We start from the raw sequence: 21,905 nt of genomic DNA, 5'->3' as shown, positions 1-21,905 counted from the left end.
TGTGCTGGGAACACTGTAGATGAGTCAGACCAGCAGGATCCTTCCTTCATTATGGTATAGTGATGTGAAGATGAACTACTTATGCTCTAGGTTTGAGCTTTTTGGATGTCTCTAGTTCTTAAATCTTGTGTAAGTGACTTAACTTTTGAGTCTCCCCATCTATAAAATGGGATACTTATCTCACAGAGCTGTTGTGAGACTAAATAATGCTGTGCATGCAAACAGTGGTGTTTGGCTCTCCAGGGAAAAGTGGTGGGGAGGGAGCGGTAGGGTTGGTAGTATTTGCTGATTTCCATGGTGCAAATACTCTGACTATGGCTGATTTTAAGCTACCAGTATGACATCAGCTGGCTCACAGATTTCTGAAGTTTTAACAACCTGCTGTCACGAACTGGTCTAGAGCACCCTTACATGTAAGCACTTGGGATAGAGAGTGACTATATCTTACTATTCAAAAGCATTTATTATTAATAATATTCTTATGATTACTATCAGGGTTACTACCATGGAAACTTTTACTATCAGGGTTATTACCATGGCAACTTGAACAAGTAATTACAAATGTGATGAGTACTAAAAAGGAGTTGTATAGGATGCTGGGAATATACACTTGGGAAATCAACCTTCTTAAACTAAGATAATGGGGAAGGCTAAGAACAGTCCAAACACAAGAGACGGAATGTGCAAAGGCCCTGGGGTAAGAAAGGACACGGGATTTATATGATGGCTACTATGAACAGGGCAGAAAGAATGAGTTAAAGAATGGTTGGCCTCAAGCTGGAAGGGAGGGTTGGGGCATGCTTCTCTGGCTCTACCCCAAGAGCCATGGGGAGCTATTGGAGTATTTTAAAGCTGGGGAGTGCCACGATCAGATTTGCCTTTTAGAAGATCATTCTGGCTGAATTGTAGAGAACGGCTTGGAAGAAAGGGTGGATTCAAGGAGGTCAGTCGGAGGGCAGTGTGGTGGCCTCAGCCAGAAATGATGGCAGCCTGGACCAGAGCACCAGTAGTGGGGACAGGCAGAAGGGGATGGAATCTAGGAAGTCACATGGGCAGCCCTTGATGATTGATTGGATGGGGTGAAGGTTGGGGAAGGGAGGGGAGGAGATGCCTCTCAGGTTTCAGGTTTGAAAAATTGGGTGGGTATAGTATAGAAAGTGATTTTTAAAAAGGTATAAATTGCTAAGGGAGTTCAGAGGAAGGACAAAATTCTTCCAGCTGGTGGAGCGGTGGGAAGATTTAATATTGTAAAGATGTCAATTAATGCATAAATTTAACACAATGCCAATCAAAGTACCAACAAAATGTTTGGGGAAACTTTACAAGAGTTCACCTGGAAAAATAAAGGTGCTAAAATAGGACCCCTCATTTTAAAAAATGAAAGGGCCATGCCCTACCAGACTTAAAACCTATTTTGAGTAATTAGAAGAATATGGGGCTTTGGAGGAACATATAGAAGTGTTATGCAACAGAAGAGAACATTTAAAAATAAACAGTTTTTTTACACATGAATAGTATAAATACCTAAACGTGTATAGGTGAGGAGCCATCTCAGTCAATGTGGAAAAGATGGAATGTTTAACAAATGGTATTAGACCAACTAGTTAAGTATCAAAAGAAAAAAGGTTAGATAGCTAATTTCATATTATAAACTAAAACATTTGAATTAAATATTTTTAATTAAAAATGAACACATTTCAAAATATTGTTATTATAATCTGGAGCCTTGCTAACCTTGACCCCAAGGAAACCATCAAGCATAAATCTATGATTACATAAAAAGAAAATTTTTGCATGTTGAGATGATGTCATTAAATCAAAAGGAAAAAAGGACAAACTGAGTACATATTCATTATGTGTGACATATTATCTTATGCATAAAGATTCATTCATTTGCTCAGCAAAAACTTATTTTATGCCTCTATTTGTCAACAACTATGTTATTCATTGTAGATAAAGAGATGAATATTAGATATCTCACAAATTAAGAGAAAAAGAAAGATATGTAAATGAAGAGCTAGCAAGGAATATCAGGAGTTAATTTAGGAAGGAATACAATTTAGCAGTAAACATTTTTAAAAATCCCAATCACATTAATAATCAAATACATGCAAATTAAGGCAACTAGGGGATAACGTTTTCTCCCTATCAAGTTGGCAAAGATTTTCTTTTTTCTCTTTCTTTTTTATTTTTTTTAAGATTTTTATTTATTTATTTGACAGAGAGATAGAGAGAGAGCACAAGTAGGCAGAGCGGCAGGCAGAGGGAAAGGGAGAACCAGGCTCCCAGCTGAGCAGGGAGCCCGATGTAGGGCTTGATCCCAGGAAACCTGGGATTATGACCTGAGCCTAAGGCAGCTGCTTAACTGACTGAGCCACCCAGGTGCCCCAAAGATTTTATTTTTTAACAAATGAAAATACCCAAGTTGGCAAAATTAGTAGAAAGTGGGGACTTTCTAACATACACCTGTAGGAGGGTAGAAGAATCTAGGAGCCTTAAAATGTATATATGCTTTGACCCAACAATTCTACTTTTTGGAATGTATACTTAGGAAATAACTGAGTTTGCCTGAAGGCTGTTCATTGGAGCACTGTTTATGGTAGTGAAAAATTGAAAACATCCTTAGTGTCCTTTGGGGGACTCATTAAATAGTGAAGTATCCTTACACTGAAACACTTTTTAGATATTAAAAGTAGTGCTGTGAATGGATATTTAGTTGCATGAAAGATGTCTGTGATATAGGTTTTAAAAAAAGCTTAAGAACTATATGCACAGTATGGTCCAATTTATATATATATATAAAAAAAGAATAGTTGTGTAAAAACCCTAAGTAAGATATAGAAACCTGCATATGAAGGCATTACCAATGGTGGTTTCTAGGTATTGGTATTATTATTATTTGTTTAAATTTTGCTTACTTATATTTATTATTTTCTGAAAAACTTAAGTAATTTTTAATTAATAATGAAAGAAAATGTGGTGTAAAAAATTAATGTCCCACATACTGAAATACTGAAACAGCATACATTGGTAAACTTGATTCTTTAGGTACAGAAAGAGTATTTCCAGCCAGGGAAGCAGTGAAGCTTCTTCCAGAAGACTGCTTTGGAGAAAGAAGGACGTGGGAGGAAGTTAAGGGTGAGGAGGGTGGGGACGAGTTGCACATTCTTTCACAAACAGAGAAGAAAATAAAAATACAAACACTGTCCAGGATGGCTCGGGAGGCTGGTCACTCCCTCTAGAAATTTCCACCTGATGTTACTGAGCCAAATGCGACTCCGGTTGGTAGAGACAAGTGGCTAATGTTATTCATGGAGGGGCCCAGGCACTACAGGAAACGGACTGGTGATCTCTCGTCTTACCCACTCAAGGAGAAGCCACCAGCATGGAAAGGCACTTTACAACCCATTGGGAATCTTAGTCCAATAGCTGGAAAGGCAGTGGCTTCCCTAGGTGACTGGAGGTGGGGCCACTCTGCCTCAGAGCCAAGGCCTACCTTCTGTGAGCCTGGAGAATCCTAGCCTTCTCTGGGGGGGCGGGGGGCTGACAGGGAGAGAGTTTGCAGGTGTCCAGCCAACCTCCTCCTGAGCCACACATTCCAAGCCTCAGAATGTGCTCAACTGCAGGAGACTGTATCAGAAACCACTATAGGCCTAGACAAAATACTCTGCTCCAGTGGTCAGGTGGAAAATATCATCTTGATTCCAGAGGAAAAGAAAACCTCGAGAGCTTTAGCGGGGACAGAGTGAGCCAGAGCAGGAGGGTGGCATCCAAGAGGAGGATGCACTGGACTCAGCCAGAAGACGTGCTTTCAGATGCCGGCGGGGGTAATCAATGACTTGTTTGTCCTTTTGACAAGTCACCTAACCTCCCTGAGCCTCATTTTTTTCATCAGTAAAGCTCTGGTACTAATTATACTATTACCCATAGGTGTTTCCCTAATTTGGCTGAGTATGAAAATCATGCTTGGCTCCATTCCAGACATACCGAATCATATTCTTTTGGGAAGGTCTGAGAATCTGTATTTTAAACAAAGAAATGAGTTTGAGAAACCTGAGTCCTGCTCATCAGGCTGTTGTGGAGACTTTCTGGCTGGTAAAGTACTCTGCACATGGGGCAGTTCTTATGAGACTGGGTCATTGCGTGGTGAACACAATAATATTTCTTCTTAGGTGGAACCTTCTAGAAGGAGACTCAAAAAGCAGGAGGTGGGAAAGGAGGCTCCGAGGTCCAACCTTTGATGGTTCCTGTATCCAAGGATACACCACCATAATAAACCCAAGCCTATTAGATGTAACTTACCTGGTATAATTAGCCAAAATGCAGTAATCAGTCCCCATGGTTGTTGCTGCCAAGTACAGCATAAACAACATCAGGGCTCTGAAAAACAACACATTTTCTTCACACATATGATTTTGCAGGTCTATTTTCCTTCAACCATGGTTTGCTAAAATGTAGCCTCCTGCTGCGGCACTGAGAGATCCACATGAGAGTATAGCTCCTTGGGAAAAGTCTGCTTGGAGACCTGGAGCTGGTAGGTATGCCAGCCTGGGTGCAAAGAGGAGAGGTTCTACTTTCCTCACAGACTTTTCCACAGAGAACCAACAGGGCAGAAAAATAATCCTGGTAGAGGCACCCAGTGGGGTCATGGTTATTGGTTGTGGAGGTCTTTCTTGGCTGTTTTGAGGATTCAGGAAGAGAATGTCTGGAGCATGCATTTGGGGGTAGAATGGCCATTGTGTATAATGATGAAATCTGCACACACACACCCGGCCCCCCAGAAACCAGTGTAAAGTCATGATGCATGCAGTCCATGGCAGGTCACTGAGCATATGCAGGTGGATGAGCGCAGCTTTTCAGTATTATTCCTATGGCTTTTTGCAGAATCTGGTCTAAACATTTGATTGTTGGTTAAGAACTTACAACTTTAGTTGTAAGTTCTATCATCAGGTAGAACTCGTAAGAAGAAAAATGATGATACTAATTCAGTAGTCCTATCTGTCATCGTTTGAGGAGGTAGGGCCAGGCTCTGTCTCATGAGCTCATATCATCATTGCCCTTTCTCACTGTGATGGTTCTCTTAGTATCTCAAATTTATAGATAGGAATCCTGCTGCCCAAGGTCACCAAGTTAGGTGCAGTCCTAGCAGTCTACTTCCAAAGCTGTTCTCTTAACCACTGATCTGTGCTACTTACCAATCCTGTGTAGCATCACAGAAGAAATTACACGAAGGCCATCTGTTTGGCTTCATCCAGTAGTTTTACCTGCAAATGCCAATGGCCTTGGCTCTCTGGTTGTTACTCTGAGGAAATGCACAGGAAATAGGCCTGGCCAGTGACCATGGAGGGGCTCAGAGGATGCCTTCCCTGGTGCTCCAGATTGCAAAGTGGGCTGTTTCTATTACGGCGTGATGTGATAGGCTGAGAACCTATGAAGGGCCTCGAATTCCCTGGAAGTCATAGAAATTCTCCTGTCCATGAATAACTGAGGGTGTGGAAGGCAAAGGAGTACCAACTCTACCCTGTTGTTAAGAGAGAACTTAGTGCCGGGGTGGAAGACAATGACCAAGCGTACAGGCCTAGATTTGAGCCCCAACATTCCTGCAAGTCACTTAAGCATTCTGCACCTCGGTTTTCTAAGTGAACAATCAGGAAGGTATTTCTCTTACTGGGAAAATGAAATGATATAGATATGCCAGTACATTATGGATAGAAATATAAAAATATAAGTCCAATTCACTACCATCAGCCTTTGGCAGAGGGACACACAGTTTCTGGGATGAGCTCTGGGTGCCTTTGCCCTCATCACCATTAGATCAATGGTGGACTTTTTTTTGCGTGTCTTCCCTTCTGCAAGAGGTGGATTCTTCTTGAAAGACCTACCACACCATGCCCTTAATATCTGGGTCTAGATTAGAAATCAGGATTTTGTAGGTGACAGAGAAGGCCAAGGCAGGCTGAGGACATGACTCTGTGGGTGGAGTGAGGGAGAGTGGGTTTTCAACGGAGGATGAAAGAAGCAGGAGACACTGACTTGGCCCAGGTTAGCTCAGGTGCACATGGAAGAGCTGCTTGTCAAGGTGCATGGTTGAATGAACTTAGTAGTTGGCAAATGAGAACTAGTGGAGAAACCGAGAAACCAAAGAATCCATGTCAACTAACTTCCTCCCCCAGAAGACTTCTTATCTTTTATTCTAGCACAAGCAAATGCATTTGATTACACACCCTTGTTCATTATTTGGGAGAAAGTGTTCATAAGAAAATGGCGAGAAACAGGCAGCAGTTGGGAGGAGAAATGGGAGACCTAGATTTTTCCACAAACCCCCGGATCATACCCTGAACAGTCTCCTCCCCGAGGCTCGGTGTGGGCTGTGGGGTCCTCTTGTCATAAAGCTGCACCGCACAGATGTGCACGCAGGATTGCAAATGTTAATAGCTCAGCCGCTTCGCATTTCTTTTTTTTCTTACAGCATTACCCTGATTAAAAAAAAAATCCCATTTAAGAAATGAATCTGATTTTGAGTTAAAAATACCCAATTCAAACATCAAAAACTGGCCCGAGTACAATTATTCCCCATTCACACTGGAAACAGGTTGACTCAACAGCCCTCCTGGTAGCCTGTAGTTTTACTGAGGTCGCTTCTACCCTCACCTCTTGTGAAATCTGGATCCATCCTCTGGCTGAGTCTGAAGAATGGTATCTCCGTTGGAAGCCCCAGAATAGGGGGCTGTTGTTTCACCAGAGACCTCCCAGCCCCCTTAATGGCCTGGTGCTCTCGGCTATAATATTCTAAATACACATTACAGAGAGCACGAGCATATTCATAACTGCTCCATTGTGGCATTTAGATTTACCCTTGAAATTTATCTTTAATTTTTACAGTTGTCTCCTTAACCATGTATATTACTCCCTTCTTCAAACAATCTGTCTTCCTGTTGCAGTTTTTCTTGAAACCAAAGCATAATTAAATATTAAATTAATATTTCATTTTAAATTAAATATCAAAGGCTTCAGTCTAATCTTGCACTTGTGCACTACTGGTTCTCACCTCATGTTCTTGTTCCTATATCCACAAAGGCAGGTGCCACCTCTTAATAATGTGTTCCTGTATTATCTTTGTCCTTTTTTTTTTTTTAATTGATGACACTGAACTTTTGCTACATTGAAACAAATGGATGTAGGGAAAGATTTTAATGTAGCGAAGGTTAACAACAACGTAGTTCAACAGCCTATGGCTTCAACCCCACCCATCTCCACTTCTTGAAGAAGTTCACTGTGCCAAATAGGTAATCATCTTAGAATCATATAATGCAAGAGTTCACAAGGGATCTTAGAGGCATTTTAGCCCAACGATTTGTCTCTGCAGAGAGATAAACCAAAGTCCACCAGCCCTTGAAGGTGATGAATGGTCGGTCAAGGGTAGGATGTAAAGCAGATCCCAGGCCGGACCAGTTTTATCTCCATTGACTATCAGTTGCTGCAAAAAAATTTAACTTGGGAGCATTAAAATGCTAAATTGAACATAGGCTCTGCATGTTGGACCCATGAGCAGTAGGGCAGAAAAGGTAGATGATTGGACAACAAAATTGGGAGGAAGTGGTAGGAGAGATAGAAGAAAGCAAATCAAAGCACGAAGAAGGCAGACCTCACAGGAATCAATATGAGGCTCAAGGCTCTTTGAAGACATGGATCCTGGGGGGAGATCAGAATGGAGAAGTCCCAGAGGTAACATGAAGGTAAGAGCTGGAGTCTGTATATCTGAATTCTTCCCCATGCTAGGTTGCTCTACACTTTCCTGTTCTGCCAATAGAGTGACAGTCTTTGACCAGAGCCACATGGAGAGGTATTCCTGATGCATGGTTTCTCCTTTGCTTGCATAGCAAAGTCCATCCTCTGATCTGGTGTTTGTCTGGCACTCACGTTACATAGATTTTAGGTTTCTTAGGCAGGATTCTTTTCCATTGTTTTCTTTATCATTGGAGAAGGATGAGATTTCAAGTTAGGACTGGAGAGATCCTCTAGTTCTGTGGGCCAGACTCCTCAGGGGACCACGGGCTCTATGCATACCTGATAAAAGTGAAGCTTGTTTGCTACAGATGAATGCACATATGTGCAAACATACAGCTAGGCTCAGACTTCTAGAATTTTCTTAGCCTCTTGATGGCCATCCATACACTCAATGATGGTCCTAGGCACCAATTGGAGATTTACCGTTGAGGAAAGTTGAAACCCAGACCAACATCCCAGAGCAATAGCCCAACTGATCACTCAGATCTTTCCTCACCCTATCATCTTATTTGTCTCTTCTCAAATTTCTGCAAAGGAATTTGATCAGCCGTTGATGCTGCAATTTTTGTGATGAGTACTTCTGTTGGTCAGGGCGTAAATGATCTCCTGCCTGCAATGTCAATGCTGTCTTTGTTCAGGGTTGACCAAAACTCTAATAAAGAGTCCCCTTTCCATGTTAGCTTGTGTCCCCTACATTTTTGGGAAACAGAAGTAGAGTCATAAGCTAGGGTAAGCATTATCTGGTCTCTGTGCCTCCTCTTCAGGAAAGAAAAAAATCATATAGAATTATACATCTCACCAACCTCTTGGGAAAATTAATATTGAACACCAGCCAGCTTTTTTTTTAATGAGTGGTTCCCAGTAGATATTTTTAGTTAAATACTATTTACTTATAAAATAAAACCTTTACACATTGCTTAAAGTTTATATCTATTTGCTGGGTCCAAGATATGTAAGTAACCTCATATATTATACCCGCAATCAAAATGAGAAATGACACATAAGATCCAGGCTCTCAGGAGAAATATTATGAAATCTCAAGGTATTGATGAAAGTTTTTCCAAGGCTGATCCAAATGGGATTTAGATTCTGTGGCAGTTGAAATGTGTATTATTAAACTCCTTAAGCAAACCCGAATGACTCCCAGTGGAGGATTAAGACATTCTATGTATAGCAAAGACGAAATTCTCATGTCTGAGTTTTCTCTATTGAATTCCCCCTTGATTAGCTTCTGTAATATTTAACTTCATGCCATGCCATAATTATTTAATAAAAGGTAAATATAAATTATATTTCAGTGGGGATATGACCTTTTACCTTAATGTTATGTTACTAAAGAAAGACATAGATAAATAGAGCCTATAGATCGAAGCATATTTTTAATTTACTCTGTTTTTGCCTTGCTAGCACTTCTCTGTGTCTCTGTCAGTGGAGGGCTTGGCAGCACTTCACAGCACCCCCAACACTCCATGTGGTAGGAGAGGTTGTAAATTCACACTGATGATGGCGGTTAATGATCTGGTTGGCCCTTAGAGGCAGTGTTGGTGCTGGTCTTGGGCACCTCATTAGCTAATTGAGGTTTGCTTGGCTCACACCAGGACTGAAATGTCAGAGAACACCCAGGGAGGTGGGGGGGGAGGGGGATGGAGTGAAGCTGGGATTCAACATGAGGCTGAATCTAGCAGATGCAAAAGCAACTGGCCAGTTGGGAAGTCAGTTTGGAACCAAAGTCGAAGTGGTCCAGTCTCATCTCGATGTTTTGAAGGCTGAAAACTGGAGGAATTGACCGACTTTCCTTCTTATGATTTGGTGTTGACTAAACAGTTTCGACTTTATGATTTGTACTTCAAAAGTGCACTTGATTAAATGAAATTGTGTGTGCACATGCATGTGATTTTCTTCCTGTCCATGTAGATGACTGTGTGTTTTTACCATTGTCTTTTCATCTGGGATACACAGCCCATCCCACCCCACCGTTTTTGCTATGAAGTCTGGCAGGAGCCTGCCAAAAAACACTCAACATCAGAAATAGATGAGTATGCCTAATCTACTTACTCAGTTTAAAACATGAGTTGCTAACCCAGTGTGGTCAAGATAGTCTGCTATTTCTGATTTGGGTGGGGAGTGAGGAGGGGAGGGCAGGCAAGATAAACCAGACATTACCCTTGCGTCCCGGTGGTTTCCTACCTAATGGGAAGAACAGCGGGTACAAATGTGGGATCAATTCTGTGCAAGAGAAAGCACCATCTACATCCCACCTCCGTGTGCTGATTAAGGCCTGGCTTTAGAGAATTCATCTGCAAGCGGCAGGAAGGACAAGGGAGAATGAGATTAGTGGTGGTCATGGGGGGACCCCTGGAGCTCTAGCAAGAGGGAGTGAGAGCTTGCCTGGGTGAATGGGAAGAAAGGACAAGGACAGTAGTGGAGACAACGGGGGCCTTGGAGGGGCTAGATTTTCTACTCCAGGGGAGTAGAAGTCCCTTACTTTAGAGCCAACACATTGTGAGCACACCCATATCTTATCATTTCCATTTTCTCCGTGTAAGAAAATTGGAACCCTAGGTAACAAAATGGTGCGTATTTGAAAAAAGATGAGGCAATGATTGATTTAGAGCATTTTGTCACTGGGTCTGTTCGCCCTGCAGCACCGGACAGCTGTTTGTGTTTGCTGATTGATACCAAATGGGGCCCTTCTCTCACACTCACTGATTGAGAAGTCAAGCAACCTGGCAGGGCTGCACTTTCCAGATCTGCAGACCTCTGCTAGAAGCTCCAAGAGGAAGCATGGGGAGGGGCAGAAGGGTGGCTGCAGGGGGTGGGTGGAAGGAGAAGGCAGCACGGCCACTTTTCAACACTCTTCTCTGCTCCTCACCAGCTCCGGCCCAGTAGCTCAGTGCAGAGCGGTAGCCTTTGGCCCAGGCAGCTGTTGGCATATCTGGATAGGACTTGGAATGACATCTCTAATTCAGCAGAAAAGGTTAAAGCACAGGCCTAGGAGTTAGAGAAGCGAGGGTACAAATTCCACCTTTACTGCCTGACACAGTATTGAAAATGGAGATAAAACCCAAATCGTGGGATTGTAACGAGGGTTAAATGAGCTAACCTGTATAAAAGGCTTAGCATGGTGCCTGTAATATAGCAAGCCTTTGGTAAATTCTAACAGTGGCAATAACGATTTTCATTATTGAATATTATAGCCACTAAAAATACTGTTATTAAAGAAAAAGCCTCAGAAACTGCTGACATTATAATGCTAAGTGGGGAAAAAAAAGTTTACAGAATGATTCCAATTATACACACGGCTATTCTTACATGTGTTTCTGGGTAAAATGGTAATTTGAGTCCACGTGTTTAATCTGCCCTCAGCTCCAGAATATATCAGAGGATATTTTAAAGAAAACAAAAAAGAAAAAGGAAGGAAAATCTAGTATTCATGTTTGAAGCTAGGCTGGTGTCATCAGTATTCCAGAAATTCTGTGCTGGTGTGCACAGACAGGGTTGTGTTGGACGATGTGTGAAAGCTGGACTCATCATTCCCCTCGAGGCCTCTTCTGTCCCCACCTCACAGGGTAAGAACAAGCAACGCAGGCAGAAACTCAATCTTGAATGGAGAAGAGTATACCTAACAATGCTGTACCCAGTGAAGTTGTCATTTACATGTGAGGAAGACAGAAAGATATTCTCTTATTTCAAGATCATGGACAGGATTCAACTCTTATTCTTACTAATGTAACCTGACAGCTGGAGGATTGGACCAGTGATGAACATAAGAATAGACAATTTATGGTATCACAGGACTCCTGGTCATCAGAGAAAGCTGTTAAATTAGAGTATCTCAATTATTGTTAACGTAACAGCAAAGCTTAATGTAAATGTGAAAATTAGTCTAAAAGGTACAAATCATAGAAAATCTAAAGATAATAATATTAGCTGAAGATGACAAACAACCAACCAAAATGTAAAAATGGAAACTGTGAGGTATGGAAATGAAAGGTGGGCAAAATTCCTTATATGTGGAGGGGCTTACCAGACTCAAATAATTAGAAAGAAATATTTTTAGAGAAATCTAAAAGTGCTGCCTTAAATTAAAATAAGATGTATATCTTTCTCATTACTGGAGAAAAATATATTTATTAAAAAACTATCAGAAATACAAGGAGAATGTGGAAGGATAAATTTAGAGTAGCAATTATACATATAATACGTTAAATCATAGGGTCAAAAAGATACATTAAATAATGCATTTAAAGCATTACTCATGGAACACAGACAAAACTCCAATGTATTAATTCACAAAAAACTTAAATTCCAAAAGACAGATATTCTGCAGGACACCTTTTTGAATCCAATGCAATGAACTAGAATAAATAATTAACTAATACCCAGGCATCTCAAAATTTTAGGATATTCTCTTCGGAACAAAGGGAAGACAAAATTAGAAATATGGCTATTCAGAAAGTTGCAACAAAGCAGGGCTTGGAGGGGGAGAACCACAAATATATTAGAAATTTTAGATATACTGTGTAGCATCTGTGCTAGAACATTTAAAATATCAATGAAATGCATGAGTTTTCTAGAAAAATACAAATGATATTGAGAAATAAGGAACGAACCTAAGGTTTCTGATTGGCAATCTGATGGATGATGGCTATTCACTCAAAGCTGGGTGAGCTTGGGGTATTTTGGGTGGGTGGAGTCTATGGGCCATCCCTGTGGAAATCCCCAGCCAATACCTGGACAGATAAGGTAGAATCGCTGGCAAGCTATCTGGACTGGAGATAAAGATTTGTGATAGTCAGCATGACATAGAAATCGTAGGGGGCACTGATGAGGTTGATGAGGGAGAATATAGAGCCAAACAGAAGACTGGCTTGGCAACGGGCATGAGGAGCAGCAGTGTCTACAAGATGGAGGAAGAGCGGTCCTCAAAGTGGGCTAACACGACGTGGCTGGGGAGGTAGGAGTGAAACAGGGCAGTGCACATTTAGGAAAGGTGATGGGTGGAAGAATTTCCAGCAGGAGAGTATTTCCAGTGTCATAACTTGCATTTATGATAAGAATGGAAAAATTCTGGGGCGCCTGGGTGACTCCATCGGAAAAGTGACTGACTCTTGGTTTCGGCTCAGGTCACGAACTCAGGGTCATGGGATTGAGCCCCAAGTCAGGCTCCACTCTCAGTGGAGAGTCTGCTTGGGATTCTCTCTCTCCCTCTCCCTCTGCTCTTCCCCACTTCCCCCCTCTCAAATAAATCTTAAAAAAAAGGGGGGGGGGGGAAGTTCCTCTTGGTTCGGCTAAAATGTTATTGGTGACTTTGACAAGAGAAATTTCACAGACTTCTTTCAAACTTTTAGTCAAGAGATAATATCCATGCTGTGTAAGTGTCATAGAGCATAGGATAAAATATAGAAAGCTTCTCAATTTATTTTTCAAAGCTGGTATAAAATAATAATCAACCAGAAGCTGGCCAATACCATGCACACAATCCCAATTATTAATATGGGCACATAAACTCCCAGCAACAGTAATAGTAACCGATACTTGTTGAGTGCTCAGTAGGTGCTAGGCACTATTCTCAGTAACTTAATTGATTTAATCCTCACAGCAGGAATTTAAGAAAATATTAACAAATTGTATTCAGAAATATACTAAGCAAATGATATACCACATCTGTGACTAAAAGTTTAATTGTGAATATTGGGAAATCTATTATAAAATATAAGTTGGTTAAATGAGAAAATTTATGACTGGAATTTCCTAAAATTCTAACAAGTCCTGGTAAAAACCCTTATTGAAGCATGAGAACTAATTTGATGGTGAAATGTTAGCGTTATTCCCATTCAGAGAAAAACAAGCAAGAATATTCACCATCATCCTCATTTTTAGACAGTTTGGGACATTTTAGCCAACACAAGAATGAGATTAAAGAACTAAATGGAATTAATATACAGACAAAATATGTAGATGCTGTGAATGTATGATCCTAAGAATGAGCAGTAATAATTAATGACATCTGTCAGGGGTTTCGTTACAAAATAACAGATAGCTACCATTGGTTAAGAACTTTTCTGCACCAAGAACTGTGTTGAGGACATTATATCAATGGTTTCATTTAATTTTGACAGCAAACCCATGAGATGGATTTTAAACATAAGCTTACGGAAATTGTGGAGCTGGAATTCAAACCCAAGATCTATTTGATGCTAAAGCTGATTCTTTTAATGACTCTGCCACATGCCACCACGCACTCCCCTCACACGCTGCCTGAATGGACATATAAAAACCAAAAGGGCTTCTAGACACTAGTAAAACTCTTAGAAAATATGATGAGGGAGTAATCATATTTACAAGAAAGATGATAAAAAGTGAAATACATAGCAAAAAAACAAAAATGAAATATAAAAAACTTATTACCTAGATGATAAGCAGTACACATTTTACTGGTAGAGCTAAAGGAGAAGAATTCATATATGTTTGTATATGTATATGCAAATATACACACGTATTTTGTGTGTGCGTGCATGTGTGTGTGAGCGTGTATGTGTACTTATGGAATTGGGATGGTCTTTCTACATATAATATCTAAGGACAAATTGGGATATGATATTGTAACATGGTGACAGAGCATTAAAAATATTAATATGTAAAGTGTTTTTACAAGTAAAAAAATAAAATGACTAATCCCCAATAGAAGAGTGCAGAAAGTATCAACAAGCATTTCATAAAAGAGAAAATTAAAATGATCAGCAAGTGAAAGAAAAACTCTTCAATCTCACTGATGAATAATCATATAGAAGTGACCACATGCATTGCTGGCGGCAGTATGAATTTGTACATTCTTCTGAGAAGTGTTCAACGGAATGTGTGTTAGTCCTTAAGTATAAATCATAGTTTTTGGTCCAGTAATTCTGGTTCTTGGAATTTTCCAGTTGAAATCATTAAAGCTATACACAGTGGATAATTATTGCTCTGATTTTTATAATAGTGAGAAATTAAGGATCACGTTAAATGCCAAGCATTAGGAGTCATTTAAATAAATTATAGACCATGTCATGGAAAAATATGCAGGAATTTTAAATAATGTTATAAAAGAATAATTAATAACCTGGGGAAAAGTTTGATATATTGTTAAGTTGATAAAAAATAGGTTATGTAACAGTGTGAATAAGATGTCTCTGAATAATTTTAAGTATGTGTGTGTGTTTAAATCTGGAAGGATATAAGCAAAAATGTTAACCCAGATCGTCTCTGAAATGGTGAGGTTATGGACGGTTGTATTTTTCCTTCCACATTTAAATTTTTTTATAATTCTTTTAAACAAAAGGTGTTGCTTTGATACTTAGAATAACAGCAACAAATATTCACAAAACATATGTGCAAAAAAGGAAGATTAAAAAGGAAGTACACCCTCCTGTGTTTACCGCTGCCTAATGGGAGTGCAGGTGGTTATTATTTTATTCTTTGCATCTTTTTTCTTTACTTTGATCATGCATTAGTTACGAAACTATAACATTTAAACAACAGACTTTTAAGAAGTCAAGGAAGAGAGGAAAGAGAAAGGAGAAGGGACTCAACTCCAGAAACTCTTTAGCACAGTAGAAATGCTGAGCTAGGTCATTCATTCACTCCCTCCCTCCCTCATTTTACAATTGCGGACGCTAAGCGCTAAGTGCCTATTATGTGCCAGGCACTGTCTTCCACAATGAGAACACAGTGGCAAAACCAAGCAAGTATGCGTCCTGATTCTATGACACTTTCAGCATATGGTGGAGCCTGACATCAAATGAATGTACATGTAGGAAACAGTAATTGCAAATTCTGAAAGTGTATTATGCATAAGAACAGGGCTTTATGAGAATAAACTCACAGAAGGTTTGTATATGTATGAATGTAAATATTTGAGAGAATAAGAAAAAGTGATAATTAGGAGAATGAATAGATGATAAAGGTATACTTGGGAAAGAGAAGGGGGAAGAAGGAAAAGCATGTAAGGGTAGTTTATTGTCTTCATAAAAAACTGGGATATGGGTGATTGTGTAATATTTCTGATTCTTTGAGAGTGAGCAGAGAATTGTAAGTTGTGTGCACTTAGGGCAGAAATAATAAAATAAGTGTAATCATCCTGACATTTTGAAATAGCATTCTAGTGCAAAGACATTAAACTACTATGAATTCCAAACTTACAAATGTGAATTAACCAATGTCACCTTTATCCTTAACTAATTGTATCCATTATGTATCAATTCTCAGATAATACCAGCACCTTTCTATTGCGGGTGGAAGACTTAATTAGAGGCTTTGTTTATGGCCATGAAACACACTCAAAAAGAGGACTTTTATTTTTCAGCATTAAATGAACCCACCATAGACTATGGCTTTCAGAGACTGCAGAAGGTCATCCCAAGGCATCCTGGAGACCCAGAGAGATTAGCTAAGGTAAAAAAAAAAAAAAAAACACTTTGGAAATTGACAGGTGAAAACCTTATTATGGGATTTCAGCAAACTTAGATAAATCCTGCAAATTAAGTCCCTTTAAAATTACATTAGGCCCTGAAATTTGGCTAAGCTTTAGATACACATAAAATATCTCCTAACTCTGAGATATATTGTGATTAATATCCGAGGGAATAGGAAATCTGAAAAGTTGGTCCTATAAAACAGATACACTAGAAGTATCCAGCTTATGAAACATTGCCAAATTTATGAAAATAAATAATTGCATAATGGCTTAAAAATGTAAGTTCCCATGCCTTTGTATTTGAATATAATTTTATTCGTCTGTAATTGCCGGGACATGTTAATCCACAGTCAAGTATTCATCAAGGGACTACCCAGTATATAGGTATTTAGTGAAGTGGAAAATGCCTCAATAGAAAATTTCTATGAAATGTTTTGCTTTTAAGTGAACTTGCTTATGACAATTATATCATGAATCTGGCCCGTTATTCTAGCTTTCTTCACTGAAAAATACATTAATTTATTAGGTATTCAATTAGTGAGACATTATTAAATTTTAACATCTACATTTGCATTTTGAGCACACACATTATCATATGCCGGGTTCTCTTTTCTGTTCTGTGAGTAAAATTCAAGTATCACATTTGCTTCTGCATCACACCTTTATTTTCCTCTTGGAAAAATCCCCAGCCCCACCATTAAATTAGATGATATCTGGAAAGTAGGTTAATAGCAATTTAAAAGGCTGTTAAAAACAGGAGGTGGAAAAGACAAAATGAGACGAAAGGGATTACTGATGACTAATTCTCTCTGGTTAAAGTGAACAGGGGGAAATATTATTGAAAGAATTCATCTTTATTAGAATAAAATTTTGCAGAAGGCACTGCCAAGATAATTTCAGTATTATGAACAACTCCTTGGCAAGCAGCTAAACTCAGGTCAGTCAATCATTCTAAGAATTTTTGGCTAATTAGAGTCCCAGATTCTTTAATGGAATGGTCTGAAAGTTTTTAATAGCACTTCCATGACATTAGTAATTGTAACCAACTCCACCTATTTTGGTGGTGCAATCATGGAAGGAACCATTTTATCTTGATGAATTCCATGTCGATACATATTTAGAGAGGGATTTATGTGTACGGTTATATTCTGCCTGTCAAACCAAATATAGGACCTCATAGCCAGTTATTTATATTTTAGGGAGGATGTCTGCTCTTTTTATTTTATACATAATTTTCCTTTGAGTTGGCCATTTGGGGGTCTTACCTTTGCTTATACCTCATCCTTTCTGCTCTTTTTCTAGGAGATGCTATTGAAAAGAGCTGCAGATCTAGTGGAGGCCCTCTATGGCACACCACACAATAACCAGGTTAGGTGCTCCCATCTTACACTCTGTTGAGTTTGACTCTTCGTGCTGGATAAAAATGCTCACCTCAACCTGCCATTTTGTAGGACATCATTCTGAAGCGAGCTGCAGACATTGCGGAAGCCCTGTACAGCGTCCCCAGGAATCCCAGCCAGATCCCAGCTCTCTCCAGCTCCCCAGCTCACAGTGGCATGATGGGCATCAACTCATATGGCAGCCAGCTTGGGGTCAGCATCTCGGAGTCAACACAGGGAAATAATCAAGGTACTACTCTTTCTCAGAGTCAAAATTCCAAACGTCTTATCCATTTACAAGGGTGGTTTTGCTTGAGCGGAGGGAGGTAAAGCTTGATTCGTATACCATCAAAAAAGAGTGTCCCCAGATAAGCTGTGCAATCATATATTGGATTATCCCAACATGATTGGTGGTGTTTTGTGAGATTTGGGGCTTTTTAGGTCCCAGGTAGAATCCCTTTGATTGCAAATATTTAAGGTTATGATGAACTGTGACTTACTTAGAAAGGTTTTGACTTCCTGACTTACAGGTATAATTTGACTAAAATGTGCACTTTTGCTATTGTGATTATCAGCCGAGGCAGAGTGGTTTGGTTTCCTTTAGTGACTTCTGTTTGTGTATTGTTTCATATGCAAACGCAGAGCAACACACTTTCAGTTAACTGTGCTTTTCACACGTGAAGTATATCGCGTAAAGATTTTTGTCTCTGAGGTTGATTTTATTAAGGTGCTAAGCTGATCACGAATCGTTTTTTTTTAAAGGAATAAATTTCCTAAGGATGCCCCTAACCTTAGTTTTATTTCCAATTTCATTCATCCATTGGAAGGGAATTCTTCATTCTCATGCCCAGGGTGAGTTTTTCTTACAGAAGGGTGGGTGCGGACATATGATTGCTTTTTTTTTTTTCTTCAAATTGAGGTCATTTCTTAAATAGCTTTAGAGACTGTTATCCAAAGCGGGTTATTTCAGGATGGGTTAAGTGACGTCTCTGGGCTGGGGTTTCAGAAGTATGGGAAGGACTTGTTGTCCCTTCTCCATCCCTCCCACAGACCAGATCTCTCTGTGCTCAATTGCTGATGCTTCCACATCTTTGGCCAAAGAATAGCACATTTAGATGAACTTAACAACAATTTTTAAATAAAGATGTTCCCCACCCCCACTCAGGGCATGGTAAAAACCTTGAACTAACATTTCCAAAGGTATGATCTGCAGGGTATGAGTGGCCCTTGGGATGTTATTAGGATGCCTTTTGCCCACCATTCCCAGCAAAGAGACTGTGGTGTGCTAAATTTGGGAAACACTAGGTTAGCAAAGTTAAACTGGTTTGTTTATTCTCTAGGTCCCATGTAAGTGAATCTTCAAGGAATGGCTACAGTACACAACATCTGCCAGGCTTTACTTGACCACAGAACACTTGCCTCAGGGATAGCCATTAAGATCTCATAGGGCTCTCATGTGTTAGGAAGATTAGTCATCACTCCTTGGTGTGAGCTGGAGATGTTGACTGCAAAAGGGAACAAAGAGGAAAGAGGGACTGTCAGGGACATGGCCTTGTGTAGGATGGGGAAGGGAGAGGAGGATATAAAGGCTGAAGACAAACTTAAGACTTTCCACCTGCCCAGGAGTGGCTTGGTGGTGTTCTATAGTCTGGGGACCATGTGGGCCCATGCCACCATATTTGGCCTGTGCTGGATGTGTGTGCCAGTTCATTTATCTGCGCTTTTTCCTTGTTGTCCAGGCTACATCCGCAACACAAGCAGCATCTCTCCGCGAGGCTACTCTTCCAGCTCCACCCCTCAGCAGTCTAACTACAGCACCTCCAGTAACAGCATGAATGGCTACAGCAACGTCCCCATGGCCAACCTGGGCGTCCCAGGGTCACCAGGATTTCTAAACGGCTCCCCCACAGGCTCCCCTTATGGAAGTAAGTGCCCTTTCCGTCTGTCTGGCTCTCTCTGTGTCTCTGTCCCTGGGTTTTACTCTTCAGCCTTTTGAGGGAGAGTTACACCCCTACATCTTTTTTTTTTTTTTTAAAGATTTTATTTATTTATTTGACCGAGAAAGACACAGCCAGAGAGGGAACACAAGCAGGGGGAGAGGGAGAGGGAGAAGCAGGCTTCCCGCGGAGCAGGGAGCCCGATGCGGGGCTCGATCCCAGGACCCTGGGATCATGACCTGAGCCGAAGGCAGATGCTTAACGACTGAGCCACCCAGGCGCCCCTACACCCCTACATCTTACTGATTCGTGGAGGAGTAGCCCAATTTCCCGAGGAAATGTCCATCCTGCCTTTTGTTCTTTTCCCTTAGCTAGACTTTGGTGCACTTAGTTGCTCAAAGCCTTCTGAAGGAAAGAAAAGGAGTGAAACTATTTGCTTTGTACAAAGAAAGGGTAGATGTATGTGGCAGGTGTGGATGGGGCTGAGGAACGAAGATTCCATCTCAGTTAACATTATGCATGCTCTTCATTAGGCACTTTCAGATATAATATTTTCTTTAATCCTCATAAGAACTTTCTCCTTGTTGTGGATGAGGCGGTTGAGGTGCACAGAGTTAACTCATCCAAGATCACACCGCTAGGATAGAGCAGGGCCATCATTTGAACACAGTTTGTGGCTTGGTTATTTTGTGTCACACCACGCTCCTGTGTCCCTTTGTTACATGACCCTCCCTTCCTTGTGTACCTTCTGAGAGATGGAATTTAGCTGCTCACGAGAGAGTGATCTGAGATGGACTTCTTAATCCTAATCTGGGCTAGCTAGATATCCTACGGGTTTGTGAAAACTCATTTGGGTTGCTCTGAGGGCTAAGAAGCCTGAGAGAATATGTGTCTTCAAAACTACCTAGGGAACACTTCAGGCCCGGGGAGAAGCCACCATGGAGAGTCTGTGTGAGTGGGTGGAATGTTCTTGAAATGCTGGCTCCCACTGCCAAGGCTCTAGAGCCGACCCTCTGTTCACCCAGGGTGGTTCCCTCATGCCAAGAACAAGAACAAGTCAAGGACAGCACACAGCCATTTCCACCACAGCTCAGGGAGTGATACGCCAAGGATCTGGAAGCTGCCTTTCTCAGCCTTGTTGGTTCTCTAGGGACACACACCCATGAGTTAATTCTGGGTTATCTATTCACTTCATTACCCTCAAGAGTCTACTCAGTGTGATAAGGACATAGTAACCAAGTAGCAGAGGTATTAGAGGCTGGTTCTTCTGCTAAAACTAAAATCTTGTTGCTGCAAAGACATGAGTTCTGTGTTGTGTCATGTCAGATGGCCCAGATCAATTAGATCCAGAGTGGTCTAGATGAATAAACTGGTGCTTGCTCGATTTATTTCTTTACTTGTTTTTACCTTATCTTGTTCTGAAAATGTTTTGGGAGATATTAATAGGGAGATAAGTGTTATGAAAGTATAAAATAACAGCTATGAGAAACTGAGATGAAAGAAAAAAATATGGATAGGAAAATTAGATGAATCCAAGGACTAGTCTGGAGGCCTTCAGTCTATTCAAGGGAGCCATCCACTTGTTTCAGAGGCTTACAAGATGGGAAAGCAAAGAGAGAAATACTATTTGTTGTAAGATTTTATGTCTATACAGTTTTGGGGGGATAGCTCAGGAGAAACATGATTTTTCTGTTGCTGAGACCTTGGAGAGACTTCTCCCATGCATCACTGTGGATGCATTACTATCATGAAGAGTTAGTATGACTTACTCAAGGATTCATAAATAGTAAAATTACGACTCGAAATATGTCATCAGATTCAGAATACCATGTTCTAAAATTATTCAATAATTTAAGAAATATTTCATGTTTTTATAATATATAATTAGGCTGAACACTATAGAATTACTTTTTTTTGTTTCTCCAAATGGTAATTTCACATGTTCAACATACTTTTATGAATAAAAATCTGTGTATGAGGTTGAGCCATACAAATTGTCATTTTTGTAGATCAAAAATGGTCAGTATAATAATATAGTGTATAGTGTGGTGAGGAGGGAGAGAGAGCAAAAGAAAGACAGGGAGGGGTGAGAGAGAGAGAGACAGAGATAGAGAGACAGAGAGACAGAGAGAGACAGACACAGAGAGAGGATGCACAGATATATGAATATGTCCACTGGGTAACTGCTTGATGTTTCTTACGAGATAATTCCTTTGGTAGGGAGGGGACCTTCCCACTCCAGCAAGTGACAGCTTCCTTCCACTAGTCTTTCTCGATCATCCAGTCCCACTGCCACAAGGAAAATGATAGAACCCAAATCTTCAAATCACCCATTAAAACAAGACA

At 40.4% G+C, this 21,905-nt stretch overlaps 1 protein-coding gene across 1 annotated transcript in view; it reads left to right on the top strand.

Moving 5' to 3' along the window:
* EBF2 (EBF transcription factor 2) overlaps positions 1-21,905 on the top strand; it is a 187,103-nt gene that overhangs the window by 152,557 nt on the left and 12,641 nt on the right. Inside the window, exons 11-14 of the mRNA XM_035022590.1 lie at positions 16,133-16,221; positions 17,546-17,611; positions 17,695-17,872; positions 19,362-19,547. Coding sequence (XP_034878481.1) covers positions 16,133-16,221; positions 17,546-17,611; positions 17,695-17,872; positions 19,362-19,547 — 519 coding nt within the window. The remainder of the gene's footprint in view (positions 1-16,132; positions 16,222-17,545; positions 17,612-17,694; positions 17,873-19,361; positions 19,548-21,905) is intronic.

This window comes from Mirounga leonina, unplaced genomic scaffold (genome assembly GCF_011800145.1).
Source record: "Mirounga leonina isolate KUSES-001 unplaced genomic scaffold, KU_Mleo_1.0 Mir_176, whole genome shotgun sequence".
In the NCBI taxonomy this organism is placed as follows: domain Eukaryota; kingdom Metazoa; phylum Chordata; class Mammalia; order Carnivora; family Phocidae; genus Mirounga; species Mirounga leonina.
This window is presented reverse-complemented; position numbering and strand designations above follow the sequence as displayed.